The 18,134-nt window shown below is 36.1% G+C and overlaps 1 protein-coding gene and 1 pseudogene across 2 annotated transcripts in view; both read left to right on the top strand.

Moving 5' to 3' along the window:
• The window catches only part of LY75 (lymphocyte antigen 75), a 136,436-nt gene that overhangs the window by 21,699 nt on the left and 96,603 nt on the right, over positions 1-18,134 (top strand). For both annotated transcript variants that reach the window (XM_040476390.1, XM_040476389.1), the window contains exons 5-13: positions 1,593-1,703; positions 3,099-3,242; positions 5,455-5,646; positions 6,963-7,120; positions 9,553-9,663; positions 10,228-10,316; positions 10,462-10,631; positions 13,120-13,319; positions 15,378-15,520. In XM_040476390.1, the coding sequence (XP_040332324.1) occupies positions 1,593-1,703; positions 3,099-3,242; positions 5,455-5,646; positions 6,963-7,120; positions 9,553-9,663; positions 10,228-10,316; positions 10,462-10,631; positions 13,120-13,319; positions 15,378-15,520 (1,318 nt within the window). The remainder of the gene's footprint in view (positions 1-1,592; positions 1,704-3,098; positions 3,243-5,454; positions 5,647-6,962; positions 7,121-9,552; positions 9,664-10,227; positions 10,317-10,461; positions 10,632-13,119; positions 13,320-15,377; positions 15,521-18,134) is intronic.
• LOC121031192 (uncharacterized) lies at positions 7,734-7,937 on the top strand (annotated as a pseudogene).

Here is an 18,134-nt window from a genome sequence, read left to right as displayed (position 1 = left end):
ATGGATATGCTTTTCTATATGCAAATCATACAGATATATCTGATATAGGTAATGGAACAAAATGATATATATCAGGTATAGCTGTTTGATTTGCATAGAAGAATCCATATTAGGGCACCTAGGTGGCTCAGTCAGTTAAGCGTCCGACTCTTGATTTCAGCACAAGTCATGACCTCACCATCGTGAAATCAAGCCCCGCATCTGGCTCCACACTAGGCATGGAGCCTGGTAAGATTCTCTCTCTCCTTCTTCCTCTGCTCTTCCCCTGCTCACATTCTCTCTCTTACAAAAAAAAAAAAAAAAAAAAAATCCATATTTTAAGAACCATTTCTTTGTATATAATATACATACAAATCATATAAATATAATTATATTAATATACATTTAATTATTTTATAAATTTGTAAATATTTATAATTTAAATTAAATAAATTAATTTAAATGTAATTTGAAATTACATTTTATAATTTATAAATTTTACATTAAAATTAATATTTATGAATATTATAATTATAAATATAATTATATTTCAAATGTATATATATACAGAGAGATCATTTATATAATATAATAATGCATCATACATAATTCTCTGAGAGGAATTAAGAAATTGTTATCAAGTGTTTTACTGCTGAGAATATATCAAAAAATTTATAGAGATTCCAACCTATTAACTCTTCCTATTGGTCAGCATCATCCTTGTTTTCTGTAGACCATTACATCAGTTCTTCTGTCTCTTCTATCAGGCCCTCAATATCTTCAAATTCTTTTTTCATGATGTTGATGAAGTCTTACTAGGTTGTTGAATAATTTTATTGACTTTCTTGATACTGGCATAAAAAGCCTTATAATCTTTTCATTCAGTTTACCATATGTTTATGGGCATATGCATATTGAGTGGCATATTTACAACTAGCATCACTACTTAAATTATCTCTGCTTCTCTTTCCCTTTTTTGCTGATGGCTTCTGGTTGTCAAATAATGAATTTGAATGATATATCTCCACTGTCGTGTGGGGTGTGTGTGTCCTGTTCTGTGTCTTCATCCTAAATGTCTCCTTTGGACTCTAGAACTACATATTCCATTGCCTACCAAACAGTTCCTCTACATATTTCTGAAACAGTATGGGTAACACTTTACCTTTTGAGGGATCCATATCTCTTCCTGTCTACTAAATTGAAATCCTCAGAGAGGCAGGGACTTTGTATTTTTGGTTTTTATATTCTTAGTACCAGTTAAACAATATGTGCTTAATGAATTTACACTGTCAGTCTGGAATACAATCAGTTCTTCAAAACTGAGATATATAGTGGAAATTGTTTTCTTCTGTATTAGTACAAGAGGGCTAAAAATAGTGGAACATCTGTTCTGAGAAGATTCTGTCCTTACCTTAGTAGACAGGGACAAGCTAATGGGAAAGCAGAATTGACTTAACACATCATCTGCCTTTGTTGGATAAACAGCCTCCTGCAGGATTCCTGCCTCACAATCAAGGCCTTCAGATAATTTTGCTATTAGTAGAAGCTTAAGTCTGACTTAGGTAATAATTTAGGTAATTTTGTCACTTGTTAAAATTATGTGATTCTTACAGAAAAAGAGGGCATTCCAAGAATTTTCTGGATTGGCTTAAATCAACTATATTCTGCTAGAGGCTGGGAATGGTCAGACCACAAGCCATTAAACTTTCTCAACTGGGACCCAGGTAACTGCTCCTTCTTCCATCTATTATGCACAGAGCAAAATCTTCAAAAAAGTAAATAAACAAAAGCATCCCACTCACTGAGAGCTTATAAAAATTTCAAATCTTGGCAGCTGTTATTATGGTTAATTCTAAGAACAATTTTTTCCCCTCATTCCTTCTTTATTATAATACCATGATAGCCAAGTTGAACCATACCATGGAGAAGTGAGAATTTGTCTGTAACATTATGGCAACCCTACAATTTTAGGTAACAGCAGAATGAGCCTCATCACACGGCCTGGCAGCTGTTCTGTATCCTTTAGGGGACTTGACATGTCTATGACTGACCAATGGTGTTTCACCTGCAGCTCAACTCCCATACAGAAATATTCTCTCATTTTAGAACTCTTGGGGTCTCCTGTAGTAGTGCTCAAGTACTGACAACCTAATGGTTATATTATATTGCATATGTAAATACCTTAAAGAAAATCTTATAGTGAATAAAACAAACAAAACCCTAGTTAGCCAAAATATTTTTCTTCCTAAAAGAAGTTAGATACCTTTTTATTCTAATTAACTTTTTTGAGAGAGAAAAAGTACGAGCAAGCATGAGCAGAGGAGGGGCGAAGGAGAGAGAGAATCTTAAGCAGTCTCCATGCCCAGCACAGAGCTTGACATAAGGTTTGGACACAGGACACTCAACTGACTCTTGATTTCAACTCAGGTCATGATCCCAAGGTTGTGGAATCGAGCCCCATGTCAGGCTCCACACTAAGCATGGGCCTTGCTTAAGTTTCTGTCTTTCTCTCCATCTCTCTCTCTCTCTCTCTCTCTCTCTCTCTCTCTCTCTCTCTCAAATTAAAAAAAAAATTAAATTTCAGCTTCTGACAAGTGTAGAATCTAAAAGTTGACACTAGCTTCAGTATAAACGTATTCTATACACACATAAGAAAAATGAGTTAAGTGCAATACCAATAGGTCATTTTAGTTTAATGGAATTTCATTATCAGTGAGTAAATTCTCTATCACCTCAGTAAATAAAATCTTTAAAGATAATTTAACCTTTAATTCAAGGTCTTAAGGGCATTACTGAATCACAAATCAGTATATCTATTGTATAGAGTAGCAGATTAATAGCTACTGACCATAGAGTAAGACACGGATGTTGATTAGGGATAGAGGTTTGGTTTTGGTTTTTGGGTTTGGTTTTTGAATTAACTATAGTGTATTAGAGTGTTTCACCTTGTATCCTGTATTTTAGAAGGGAGACAGATTTAAGCACATGAGTGTCCGTGGAGGCTTTAGTAGAAGGTTTTAACTATTTTATGAGCTCCCATAAAAGCAGAAAATTAGGAATACAAATTATCTGTTCCAACCACCACTCTGGCCCTAACCTCCTCTTTCTAATCATTTAAGATATGCCTAGTGCACCTATGATAATAGGTGGATCAAGCTGTGCAAGAATGGATGCCAGGTCTGGTCTATGGCAGAGTTTTTCCTGTGAAGTTCAACTGCCCTATGTCTGCAAGAAACCATTAAATAACACAGCGGAGTTAACAGGTATCTTTCTCATTTTCTGTGCAAGTAGGTGCAGGTAAATCCATTTCAGATATCTATTTCCACCTTTCCTTCACCCTATACTGCCAATGCCAAAAACTACTTTATTTTGATGCAGTGGTTAGATGTCATCAACTATATATGCATGAAGCTTTGGTTTGATATATCCCCTTAAGATGGCAGAGATATCCTCAGTGAGAAATATATTTCTATTCACAGGTGGCTCTTTTTTCTTTAGAGCACTGTTTCTCAGAGTGTGCTTCCTTAGACTAAGAGTATCGATATCAACCATACCTGTTAGAAATCAAATTCTTAGGACCCACCCCAGATCTACTGAATTGAAAACTCTGTGGACATCAACAATGTGTGTTTTAAGAAGACTTCCTGGTGATGCTGATGCACACTCAGGTCTTATATTTTACCTGCCTCTGCGAGAACTAAAAATGATGGATGTGGGAACTCTCCTCAGGTTTCCAGTTCCTACCCCACGATGCCCACCCCTGCTCTGTCTTTCTCTGCCGGGCTGCTTATTTAGTTTATTGTGTTGATAAATCAGGTAGAAAAGGTGGGGTGCAGAAGGACGAAATGTGTACAAGTATGGTTTTTTTTCAAGGGGTTTCAAGGATAAGAGAATCGCAGAACAGTTGAAATTTCTGAGGTGCAGAGAAATTTCAGAAGCCTTTGAAAGAATAAGAGGAGTGTCCTTACTGTCTTGCACAGGACCCATCGTATACTGGTATTTGATTAAATCCTCCTGAATAGGAAAAAGTAATACTTAAAACTGGGAGGGGAAAAAAAGGAGGTTTTAAAAGGTCTTGCTTAAAGAATGTTGGGGGGAAGGGAATAAAATTGCTTATCCATATAGGAACATAAAGCTATTTTTTAAGACTAGAAAATAAATATATAGAATAAAGATTGTTGGGAGATGTTTATAATCATAGATTAAAATGAATATTCATCTTCCAGGTTGATTCAAACCAAATTTAGTCCATACAACAAAAAGCGTAATAGAAAAGACAGCACAGATGAAAATAAAACAGAATGACTGATGATAGATCAAGTAAATACCCTGTAGCAGAGTAGAATTATTAAGTAAATCATGATGTTTCCACATGATTGAATAATATGCATTTATTAAAATAAGTGTGCCAGCAGGAAAATACCATAGCAGAACAAAATGATATGCCTACTTATCATTTTAATCTTGTAAAAATATGTATTCATAGAGACAAAGACTGGAATAGGAAAACATTTGTTCTAAGTTCAATTATGGGTGTTTTTTTCCTCTGTTCCTTTATCATAATTGTAAAATATAATAATAATAATACCATGTCTTATTTCAGAAACTGAAAATTAGTTCAGTTCTCCTGTGTTCTCTTGTTCTCAAGTGTGAGAAGCTAGCTTGACCTGAATTTTATCTATCAGTGAAGAACAAGCTGTTCACATTTTTTAAGATGCTGTGTTTTTATACAATAGACATTCCAAACAGTTCTGAATCCACAAAGTCCGAGTAATTCAACTTAATTTCTAATTCTATTAAGAGGAGTAGAATTATTTATATGGTTTTATACCTCAATCTTTTTTCCAATCTTTCTTGACCATCATTTGAGTGCATTTTAACATGGTGAAAACAAAGAATCACTAATTCTATGAGGATATAGGTCTAGTAGAGGGAAAGAAAGAAGAGGTCCAGAGAGGCCCTGTGCCCTTTCCCTCCAGTACTATCCTCTCTTTCATGTGGAGTTTATAAATGTTTTACTCTATTTCTTAAATCTCTGTATGTCTTTGTTCAACAGTGAGCATTAATTCACATCCCCTTGCTAATCTGACCATACACGAAAGGAAATTGGACTAAATAACCTCTCAAATTCAGAGACTGGAGGGGAACCTAACAAATCCCATAGCAAGGAAGAGATTTGTCAGCAAATGGCTTATCCCACACCCCTCTTCTGTCTACTAGGACTAAGGGCAGTCCCTCCTCAATGAGTCAGAGCCCAATCATGTAGCACATTTGTATCACAATAAAGTCATATCATTACCTGTATCCTTATAGTCACTCTTATGATGCTATGTAGAATTAGACACCACATAAATCCGTGTTCTTGTACTATTTGACATCACGTTCCCCAGTTTTCCAGAATCCTGATGATGTGAGAAAATTTTAAATGTTATTGATGTATCTTTACTGGAATATATATGGATGCTTTTCCCCCAGATGTTTGGACATATTCAGATACACACTGTGATGCAGGCTGGATGTCAAATAATGGGTTTTGCTATCTTCTGGTAAATGAAAGTGATTCCTGGGATAAGGCACATATGAAATGTAAAGCCTTAAGCAGTGACCTCATCAGCATTCATTCTTTAGCAGATGTGGAGGTGGTTGTCACAAAACTTCATCATGGGGGTAAGTTTTTAAAGTATCCTATTTGAAAGGTTTAAAACATTCTAAGGCACCCCTAATTTTCAGACTCTTTTTTTGTTTAATGTTTATTCATTATTTTTGAGAGAGAGAGAGAGAGACAGAGAGACAGAGTGTGAGCAGGGGAGGGGCAGAGACAGAGAGGGAGACACAGAATCCGAAGCAGGCTCTAGGCTCTGAGCTGTCAGCACAGAGCCCAACGTGAGGCTTGAACTCACAGACCATGAGATCATGACCTGAGCCAAAGTCGGATGCTTAACCGACTGAGCCACCCAGGTGCCCCCTAATTTTCAGACTCTTAGTGGGAATGAAAAGCTTACAATCATCCCTACAGATCAGCACTGTCCAACAGAAATTTCTATGATGATGGAACTCTTTTATAATCTATGCTGACCAATACAGCAGCCAGCCACCAGCCATTTGTGGCTTTTGAGCCCTTGAAATGTAACTGAGGAACTGAATTTTTACTTTTATTTAATTTTAATTAATGTACAATTAGCAACATTAGCAAGTAGCTACCAATTGACTGTACAGGCAGTGATTGAGTAATTTCCCTCTTCTTATAAGATAAATACTATTTAAGTTGTTCCAGATGCTTAAGTGATGATTATTTCACTTTTGTAATTATTTAAAAGCTAAACACTGAAGAACAAAAAATACACTAGACAGGCAATATTATATCCTCCTCTTAGGATTCACTAATCACAATAACTAATAATAGATACCTATTCTGTATCAGCATGGTGCTAATTGTTTTACCTGGGAAGGCAGCATAGTCATTCCAGGGCAGTGATGGACATCACTCCTATTCTAACTGGAGTATCTATGATTGTATTTGTAGAATTTCATTATAGGTTCCCTTGCTATCCAAAAGTAGACTGTTCTTATGAAACCTTTCATAAACCAAAATGGCATAAAACGAAGAAGCAAATACAATTTCATAGAAGTGAAAATCCTCTTCAGATTTCTTTCAATTAGTGAAAACATGTACATATGTTTTTTGTAAAAGCGAAGTTGTGGAAATCTGTATACCCCATAAAGCAAGGTTTATCTAAACCTGATATCAGGAGCTCCTAACCTACAGATTATAGCATGGCTGTTCCACCGTGTGCTCTGTCTGCATAAGTACCCTAAAAAGCACTTGACTCCTGGCCTTCCTAACATCAATATTTTAATAGATTAATTGTAAATACCATTGAGGCTCTTAAAAGCCTATTATCAGAATGTAAAAATCAGTAACAGTATACATACTGAAGTATGTAATTGAGTAAAACCAAATAAATAAAACATTTTTCTTTTAGATGCCAAAGAAGAAATATGGACAGGTCTTAAGAACAAAAATATACCAACTTTATTTCAGTGGTCAGATGATACTGAAGTTACTTTAACATATTGGAATAAGAATGAGCCAAATGTTCCCTACAATAAGACTCCCAACTGCGTTTCCTATTTAGGAAAGGTAGGAAAACTTCTGTGGTTTATTTATATTCTTATTATATACTAAATAATAATATTAAGATGACTTGGGTTAGGATATTTGTGTATAAGCTGGGAAAGAAAATAAAACGTAAGAGCCCTGTAGATTGTCTTTCCAGTAGCTACTGGAAAAAAGAGGTAAGTAAAACAAAGAATAAATAAGCAATCCTCTTCCTGTCTAAGAGTATCTGCTCTGGTCTGAAACAGATGAAGAAAATCCTTTTAGAATTCAATTCTTCTTGGGGCGCCTGGGTGGCGCAGTCGGTTAAGCGTCCGACTTCAGCCAGGTCACGATCTCGCAGTCCGTGAGTTCGAGCCCCGCGTCAGGCTCTGGGCTGATGGCTCGGAGCCTGGAGCCTGTTTCCGATTCTGTGTCTCCCTCTCTCTCTGCCCCTCCCCCGTTCATGCTCTGTCTCTCTCTGTCCCCAAAATAATAAACGTTGAAAAAAAAAAATTAAAAAAAAAATAAAAAATAAAAAAAAAAAGAAAAAAAGAAAAAAAAAAAAAAAAAAAGAATTCAATTCTTCTTGTGTCATATTGGTTCTAATAAGCTCTTTCTCTCTGGACCATCATTATGACATTTAACATAAAGTCACATCGCTTCTCGGCCTTTTGGCTAAGATCAAGTGTAGTAACATAAAGTCACAACTTAAGCTGAGAAATACCATCTTCTGAATTCATGTTCAGATTAAGTTTTACATTAATCCTACTTTGAGAGTGAAAAAATATTTTTATTTAAAAATTAGGTCTAGGGGTACCTGGCTAGCTCAGTCAGTAAAGCATGCAGCTCTTGATCTCAGTGTTGTGAGTTCAAGCCCCACATTGGGTATAGAGATTAGTTAAAAAAAAATCTTTACAATAAATAAATAAATGGATCAGTAAAATAAAAAATAAAAATTAGGTCTAATGTTTTTCAGAGAACATCTTCTGTAGAATGCTTAAATATTTATTGACCATGCTTTAGTTAAGAGTCCAAAATAGATTGTGTGTTGAGAGAAAAGACATGTGTATCTCTATACTTTGTATCGCTTTCCTGGGGACTCCTAATTGTTTAAGGGTTTGTGTCACCCAAACTTCTAGAGAGACTTAAGTAGAAACAATAAATGATATGTATATTTAGAAGTGTTTCAAGAGTAAAGATGTATTGAGAAAGTTGTCAAAGATTAATTTAGAAGTGTATCACATTTGGTGCTCTGTTTAAAAGGACATTTAAGATATCTTTGCTAGAGTATCAAAGATAGAAGTGAGGTTCCATAAGCAAGAGTAAACTGATAGCATATCTAGATAGCATTCCAGTGCTTAAAACTGACCCTTATCACAATTGACTTATTGAAATTTAATTTGAAGAAAGCAGCAACTTAATAATTAAGCAAAATTAATCAGAGTAGCATATTTGAAAGAGAACTTTGAAATCTAGGCTGAAGTAGAGTTGGAATAAAATTTTGATTCTGTAATTCTTGGGGAGTAGCTGTTCTAACTACCATTTTACACATGAGGAAACTGAGACAGCATGGGTGGTTGATATGTCCAAAAGTTTTTAACCCATGGGCAAACTTTGGCCATACATACAGAAGAAGACAAGAACATTGGCAACTGTGTGTAGGCTGAGTTCTTCTTTCCTCAGCTTCTGTATTAAATGTGCTTTGATGGTTTTATTGTTCATCTTAGAAGAAAATGGAATTCATCTCCACTATGAACTTGAGATGGTTCTGAAATAACAGACTGCAAGCCATAACCTTGCAGGCCTGTTCAGTAGCATTTCCTAGGAGTATGTTCTCAGATTTAGTCATTCATTTATAGTCATCTTCTCTTTCCCTCCCTCTTTCCCACCCCACCCCTTGCTCACAGTTTTGTGAGAAGAAACTACCTTGATTTAAAATGAGTTAGATTTCTCAAATTCCACATATGAGTGAAATCATATTATATCTGTCTTTCTCTGGCTGACTTATTTTGCTTAGTATAATACCCTCCAGTTCCGTCTATGCTGTCGCAGATGGCAAGATTTCATTCTTTTTCATCACCGAGTAGTATTCCATTCATGTGGGTGTATGTATATATATACATACACCACATCTTCTATATCCATTAGGGAAGGGAAGGAAAAATCAGATAAAAACAGAGAAGGAGCCAAATCATAAGAGACTCTTAAATACAAAGAACAACTAATGGTTGATGGGGTGGGGAGGTGAGGGGTGGGAGAAATAGGTGATGGGCATTGAGGAGGGCACCTGTTGGAATGAGCACTGGGTGTTGTATGTTATTGATGAATCACAAGAATTTACTCCTGAAGCCAAGACTACACTGTATGTTAGCTAACTTGAGAATAAATTAAATAAATAAATAAATTTAGAGTTCAACTCTAAACATATGGCAAATAATTTCTCTGTGGAATTTTTTTTTTCTATTTTTAAAAAGCTAGGTCAGTGGAAAGTCCAATCATGTGAAGAGAAACTTAAATATGTATGTAAAAAAAAGGGAGAACAAATGAATGATACAACTTCTGATAAGATATGCCCTCCAGATGAGGTATGTAAAATCCCTGTGTAAGTTTTTCTAAGCAATATTACAATTTCTTGGCTAAGGATGGTAGGTAAAACTGAAACAATTCAGACTTGGAAAAATAGAAGAAAGGACTACCTCTGTTCATTTATGTTAGAACAAATCAGAGGTCAGTGAATCATAACATTTTGGCATTCTTACAGAAGAAAAAACATTATAGGAAAAGGAGTTACCTACTCATGAATTTCTATAAAAATGTATGTGGTTACAATTTTTAATGCTGATATCTTTACTTTCCCCCCATTTATATTTATCCTGTTCAAAAATAATGCGACCAACAACATTATAGTATGATGAGCTATGCCCTAGAGGTAAAGAGAATTAAGACACACTGTCTGTCTGACATAGGCTCACACTCTTGTGGGAATTCTCTGTGAAGTTGTATCCTACCTTCATCATGTGAACGAGTTTACTGGCCATGCCCTTAATTTCTCTAAGTGTGAGATTTTATTAGTGCGGCAGAACCTTGCTTGTCAGAGCAGGGACATCAAGTCTGAAAGACAGTGTGATGATATTTCTCCTTTGATTTAGGACTGGAAAAGACATGGAGAAACCTGTTACAAGATTTACAAGGATGAGGTCCCTTTTGGAACCAAGTGCAATCTGACTATAACTAGCAGGTGTGACCATCAGGAAACATGTACTGGTGAAATTTTAACTCTGGGTCCCTTTGCTAAATAAACTTCCTAAGAAAAAGACGCATCTTCAATTTATATAGTAATGCAGTCATAAAAAACACCTACTGGTTTGACTTCTGTTTTGTAGATTTGAGCAAGAATACCTGAATGATATGATTAAAAAGTATACTAACTCTCCAGGAAAATACTTCTGGACTGGCCTGAGAGATACAGATTCACATGGAGAGTATAGCTGGACAGGTGTTGGTGGAGTAAAGCAAGCTGTAACCTTTTCCAACTGGAATTTTCTTGAGCCAGGTGAGTGCCTTAGCCTTTAAAGTAATGGAATCTGATGACTAGTGAAATGCAGTATCCCTCCCAGATGTGTTCTTCACTTACCTTGGAAATGTGAGGAAAACGATAATCTTCAGGATGACAGTCTATCTGTGGAACTATAAATAGAAGGAGTGAATATGTCTTCCTTATTAAATTCTTGTGAATAATCTAGTAAAAGGAGCTAAAAAACTCAGTTCTTGGAAACTACCTCTAATGGCTCAAAGCTAGAACCATCAGTGTGAGTTGTTTTTTTTTTTTTATCTTTTCCATGTAAGTCTCAAACAGAATCTAGAAGCTTCATTTTGAAGTGTTTTACATTTTCATCTCTCTGCTTATTTCTTTCTCCAAAATTGAATTTATGTTTCATAAAAACAAAATTGTGTTTGTTTCTATTATTCCCAATGTGTGGGAATTAAGGAGGCAATATATTGTACTTATTCTGAAAGTTAGTTCATCCTTCTTTAACCAGCTCAAAGCATTGAGCATAATTAGCCGTAGAATCAAAATGTTTTGAACAAGAAAGGACTTTGGAAGCCCCTTCTCATTTTATAGTTGAGAAGACAAGAGACTTAGAAAGGTGACTTACTTGACAAATGTTACCTGGTTATTGACTTGCTAAAATTCAGATCCCCTGATTTATAATCTAAAATACGTTTTTAAAATACTTTTTTAATGTTTATTTTATTTTTTTATTTATTTTATTTTTTTATTTCTTAAATTTACATCCAAATTAGCATATAGTGCAACAGTATTTCAGGAGTAGATTCCTTAGTGCCGCTTACCCATTTAGCCCATCCCCCCCTCCCACAACCCCTCCAGTAACCCTCAGTTTGTGCTCCAAATTTATGAGTCTCTTCTGTTTTGTCCCCCTCCCTGTTTTTATATTTTTGAGAGAGAGCGCAGGGGGGAAAGGCAGAGAGATTGGGGGACAGAGGATCTGAAGCAAGATCCGCACTGACAGCAGCAAGCCTGATGCTAGGCTCGAACTCACAAACTGAGATCATGACCTGAGCTTAAGTCTGTCGTTCAACCAGCCGAGCCACCCAGGTGCCTCTAAAATCTTTTTTAGAGGATTTTGGCTTTCTATAAGACTGGAATTATAAAGCATCCAACTTTTCTCTCTTTGGATTATTTGTATGTTTTTTGTTTTTGTACAGTGTGATCACTAAGATCACTCTTTATAATGCAGTAATTTGAACATACGAGTATATAATGACACACAAAATTTGAAATAGATTCTCGCCACCACAAATGTGAATGGTATGGATAGCAAAGTCATCTTTTCACTTCTAGAAAATGGAGGATACAGGTGCCAATCCTGGTTAAATATCACCTTAAATTATAATGTTCTAATATATAAAACACCTGGGATTTCTTTTATAGACATTCAGATATCTTAGGGTCAGTGTCATAATCTTCATAGATAAGCCTTAATGATTGGAGAGATGCTCAGAAAGTAGTTACAATGACATTCTCTCGGTCTTTTGGCCAGAAAGACTACCATTAAGCTCTCTTTACCATAATTACTCCCAGCTTCAGCCAGCTTGGTCCATCATGGAGAAGGCATGGGTAGTGGGCTGAACAGGGTGGGGAATAGCACATTCATTCAGGGCAACATAGCATTTTTCTCCCAGTCCCTTGTTCCAATTGCTGACCACGTATGGGACATTAGACAATGCCTGCTTCGTGGAATAGAAATTGGGCCTATTACTTTCCAAACTATGCTCTTCTTATCTTCTGCCCACTTTAGGCTGTATGGTGTAATGTAAAAGGGAGCATGGCACTTTTCAAGTGCTGACTCTACCACTCACTAACAATGGTTATGGCAAGTCACTTATTCTTTATTTGAAAAATGGATCTGATAATACAAACTGTTGCTTAATGTTGTGAATAAATAAAATTCTGGCTGCCATAAAATAAATAGTAAACAACTGTATGTTACCAAACACCTCCTTCTACCTTTATTATACCAGCTCTTCCTTTGGATCTGAATCTGAAAGAGTTTTGTTTTGAGGGTTACTAAGTTGCCTTAAACCTGTTCAAAGTTGTTAAGCTAATATGAATATGAGCCACTTAGGCTACCCTGAGCAGCATAGTGGTTTAGGGTACAGCTCCACATGCAGAACTCCTGGGCTTTAATTCTGGATCAACCACTTACTAACCATTTACTTGAACAAGTCACTAATCCTCACTGTACCTTAGTATGACAGCAGAACCAATCCTGAGGTTTGTTGTGAGGACTGATTCATTTAATCCTCTTAGAATAGTACTTAGGAAGTAATATACACTTCTCTTTATTATCACCATTGTCATCATCATCATCATTATTATAAACAATACATTTCTTTCGCCCATTTTCTTTTATATTCTTTCTCCAAACCTTGGCTCAAATAAAGGGTAAGGACACTAGAAAATGTTTGGACTTTAATTTTCAAATGTAATGTTTAATTAAACTTTCTGTTAACCCCAGCTTCTCCAGGTGGGTGTGTGGCTATGGCTACTGGAAAGTCTCTTGGAAAGTGGGAGGTAAAGGACTGCAGAAAATTCAGAGCACTTTCAATCTGCAAGAAAATAAGTGGGCCCATTGAGCCTGAAGAGGTAGCTCCCAAGCCTGAAGCCCCCTGTCCTGAAGGCTGGCATAGTTTCCCCTCCAGTATTTCTTGTTATAAGGTAAAGTAACATTTTCATTCAATTCCTCAATGAGGTTATCTTTCTACTATCCTAGTCCATATCCTTGTAGAAATTATGCTCCTCCCCAGACACATATGTAACCTACCAAGATGTTTGGGAGCACCATTGAACCTTTGTTATGAGACAGCTCATCCCCACATAAACTCACATCCTACCCAAAAGAACAAGGCGTGGGTGCCTGGGTGGCCCAGTTGGTTAAGCTTCCGACTCTTGATTTCAGCTCAGATCATGATCTCACAGTTCATGAGATCGAGCCCCATGTGGGGCTCTGTGTTGACAGCGCGGAGCCTGCTTGGGATTCTGTCTTCCTCTCTCTCTCCCCTCTCACATGCTCATGCCCTCTCTCTGTCAGAGACATTTGGAAACTGATGTTTTCGGTGAAGGAGAAAAGTGTCCAAGTATGACTATCAAAACCCTAACAATCTAATGATGCATTTGGAGGAGTGAATGTTGCATGATTTCTTTATCTATCATTTTTATGTTATAACTCATAAAAGTGAGATAACATATTAAATGACCCTGCTGTCAGTCAGAACTGGCTTTTTCCTAGTGTTCTTTTGTTCTGAGAAGTTGAGTAAGCTACATGCCACCCTGACGCTTTGCTTATGATTCTCCTATCTCTCTAATCCTTGCTGTCAAATGAAGAATTCTGTCAGTTCTTACAATTAAAAAAAATTATTTTAGGGCCCGTATCAGCCAGCTGATGCCATCCCCAGTGACTATGATAACAAACATTTAGTCTCATGTTCACAGATCTCTGGGTCAAAAGGGATTGATTGTTTTGGTTTAGGCTTGAATGGTCGAGCTCTGCTTTCAACTGTCGGTCAGCTGTGCTAGGCTCCAGACTCTGAGCTGGATATGCTGCCCTTTGATCTGGGTCTCAGACTTGAAGGGGCAGCAGCTGTCAGGGGCTTGTTCTTCTTATAGTAAATGGCTGGAGCCTAAGAGGCAAGCCTAACCATGTAAGCACATTTCAGGCCTCTGTTCACCTTACCTCCACTAATATGCCATTGATCACTGCAAGTCACATGGCCGGGCCCCAAATCAAGGTATGGGGAAGCATTCTTCCCCAACCAGGAGGTCAAGGCAAGAATGTACAGTTATATCACAGGAATTGAGACTGAAGAATTAGGACTAATAATTCAATCTACCATTGTATCATCTCTGTCTCTTTTTTTTTTTTTTTGAAACGACTGTGGTTACTTTGCCATAAAATTAGTTATCACAAACCAAAGAAATAGAAATGGCAAGTTTTGTTTTGCTGACTTCTGTCAATGTTAGACCAGTGCAGTCGGCCCTTTGATTCATCTTCATCAGAAAATAGGCCTGTACTTGGGCAGGTCTCAGTGTATTATGTTTATAATTATTATTTTTAGCACATTTCTCTGCAGAAGTCCACTCCAAAAGTATTCATATATACCCTTTATAGCCTTACCTGCTGGTTCAATTTATTTCTCAAGGTCCTAGCAAAGCAGGAGACTATGGTGTCTTGTTGGAGCTGTTCCCCATACTGGCTGAGGAAGGTCATCCATCTGGCACCTGGGCTGGCCTTTAGTTGACATTTTCAGCGGGTCCTATCTGTGTCACGGTGTATGTTTTTTACCTGTTTTTATCACAGGTAAAAATAAAAACATTTTCCTTTTATTATTATGCCTATAAGAATCCATTTCATAAGCCTACACATTTGAATTTACAAAACATAATAAATGAGCAAAGGTAAAAAAAGAGACAAACCAAAAACGGACTCTTACCGATACAAGAACAAACTGACAGTCACCAGAGGGGAGGTGGGTGGGGAGATGAGTGAAATAGGTGAAGAGAATTGAAGAGTGTACTTATCTTGAAGAACACTGAGTAATGTATTGAATTATTGAATCACTACATTGTACACCTGAAATTACTATAACACTGTATGCTAATTATATTTGAATTAAAAACTTAATAAAAAAAAGCCTACCGTTTGGCCATAATTAATTTTGAAATTATGAATACTTTATGATTATGCCACAAAACAAATTAACATTGTATTTTGTTAAGCTGTTTCATATAGAAAGAATTGTAAGAAAAAGGAACTGGGAAGAAGCTGAGAGGTTCTGCCAAGCTCTTGGAGGACACCTTCCTAGCTTCAGTCATATGGATGAAATAAAGGAATTTCTTCACTTTTTAATGGACCAGTTCAGGTAATACTTTTAGAATGAGATCTTCCATGCTAAATTTGATGTCCTCAAGTCAGAAGTGACATGTTTTATTTTCTAAAAGAGTCATTCAGTGCTTAGCAGTCATTCAGCATCAAACATTTTTATGTGCAAGACAGTGTGAATGATTCAAAGGTGAGGAAGATAGACTCCCCATCCTTTATGTAGCATGACCAAGTCCAATAGTGGGGATAAGAAAAGTGTGCTGAAAAATCTAGCACAAAGGTAAGGAGGGGCCATGGGAATGCTAAGGACAGATGAAGTGCTTTGGGGAGGTATAACTGGGAAAAATGTTATGAAGAAGGATGGATCTTGGAAGGTGAGGCAGTATTTTGAAAAATAAGATAGGCGAAGGTGTCAGAGACAACAGAACATTAGCAAGCTTACTGAGACCAGAGTGTACAGATACAGTCAAGGAGAAATGAGCCATACCACTTAGTTGGAAAATGAGATTTGGATATTAAAATGGAGCATCCTTGTTCGCCAGGGAAGGAATTTGACCTTAAGTCAATAAGCAAAAAAACCAGACAACAATGTGTGTGTGTGTGTGTGTGTGTGTGTGTGTGTGTGTGTGTGATACATATGTGCGAAGAGAGGAAGAGAGAGAGAGATTGAGAGATGGTAGGTACATGCAGGGCAAGTAATTCGAAGGCTATTACAGCCCTCATGTGGAAAACTAGTTTGAGGATAGACAGTAAGAATGTGAAAATAGGAAAGTAATCAGAGGTGTTATAAACACAGAATCAATAAACCATTGCAATTTTGATGTTACAATGGAAGGACTTCAGGATGATTTTTCTGATATTCTAAGGATGATGTGGAGAAATATGGGCCAAGTGATGCTATCAAAGCAAAAAAAAAAAATTTCTCTGAAGCTTTGGGAGCAATCATGAATATGAGGGCCTTCAACTCCACAAATTTATTTTTTTCTTCCCTAAATTTATGAACTGAAAAGAAGACCCAAATCTGTAAATCAAGGATTTAGGGCATACCAGGCCGAACCATGTCAAGATTACCACTTGGACATACCTTAGTGAATACTTGCCTTATTATTTTGACTCAAAAACCTCAAAGAAAAACAGCAAATAAATAAACAAACAAACAAACAAACAAACAAAACAGGTACCAAAACACAAAATCCAACTAGCTTTCTTCTCTAGGACATTAAATGTAAGAAGGCATTTTAAAACTGACATCTATCGGGGCGCCGGGGTGGCTCGGTCGGTTAAGCGTCCGACTTCAGCTCAGGTCATGATCTCACAGTCCGTGAGTTCGAGCCCCGCGTCGGGCTCTGTGCTGACAGCTCAGAGCCTGGAGCCTGTTTCAGATTCTGTGTCTCCCTCTCTCTCTGCCCCTCCCTGTTCATGCTGTGTCTCTCTCTGTCTCAAAAATAAATAAACGTTAAAAAAAAATTAAAAAAAAAAAAACTGACATCTATCCTGAAACTAACTTTATACTGTATGTTAACTAACTAAAATTTAAATAAAAACTTGAAACAAAAACAAAAACAAAAAAACACCTGACATTTAAAGAGTTTTGAGGTGGAAATGTTTGTAATATATTAATTTTAGTTCTCAACTACATTGCTTTTCATTTGTGAAGATTATAATTGATATAACACTATAGCTTCTTTCTTGAAAAAAAATTCAAAGATACATTCCAGCTGAGAGATGAAAAAAAATCAAGAACACATGAATAGGTAATTTATTTTAAAAGAATTTGAAGGAAGAATATATAATGTGTAAAAACAACCCCAGTCTACATAATGCAATATATATATATATATAATTATAAAAATAGAAAGAAATTATTCTAAATTCTGAAAGAAACCTAAGAATATTTTAACAAGACCAGGTGTTGAACTCTATTTATAAATAAAAACTGGGATATGCTGAGATAAATGGTGGTAAAAAATGAAAGTATAATAAATTCCTCATTTACCTAGAAGTCATATTTAGAACCATAGATTATGTACATTTTTTAAAAAAACTGTGTTCATCTACTGAATATGTAATGGATGAAAAAAGGTTTATATAGCAAACTAAAAAAATAAAATAACAAAGCATGAAATCCAATAAAACAAGGTGACAGAAGACCAAATTTATCCATTATCAGTTATATTTATGTCCAAAACTGCAAATTTGCTCAATAATGATATTCGATAATATGCTGTTGAAAGATACCTCATGCAAACTCTTGCCATTCTACCCAGCCCAAAGAGTATAATGTTATTTTCCTAGAAGGAAGAAGCTACAAAGTATTTCAAAATAGAAAATTTTGATAAAAATCTGTATTTTTAACACTTCTTTAAAAATTAAACAATAGGACATGTCTTCATATTATAACAGCAATTAGTTAGTCCTGAGTAGCCAGTGACCCACCAAGATAGGGCATCACTTTCCAATTTGTGGTGGTCCCTAATTTATTACTTCTTGACTTACTTTACTTATATTCTTGTCCCATTGTAACCTAAATAGCAATTTAGTTAATGATCACGAACTTAATACCACAAATAAAATGGGAAAATTAAAAGAATGAGCAAAATTATATTGTGTAAGTGTGAACAAAACCTAAAGTCACAGTATTTATTAAAAAAAAA

The sequence above is a fragment of the Herpailurus yagouaroundi genome, unplaced genomic scaffold (genome assembly GCF_014898765.1).
Source record: "Herpailurus yagouaroundi ecotype Mexico unplaced genomic scaffold, PumYag 140, whole genome shotgun sequence".
NCBI classification, from domain to species: domain Eukaryota; kingdom Metazoa; phylum Chordata; class Mammalia; order Carnivora; family Felidae; genus Herpailurus; species Herpailurus yagouaroundi.
The sequence above is the reverse complement of the archived record's forward strand: the minus strand, read 5'-3'. Positions and strand labels throughout refer to the sequence as shown.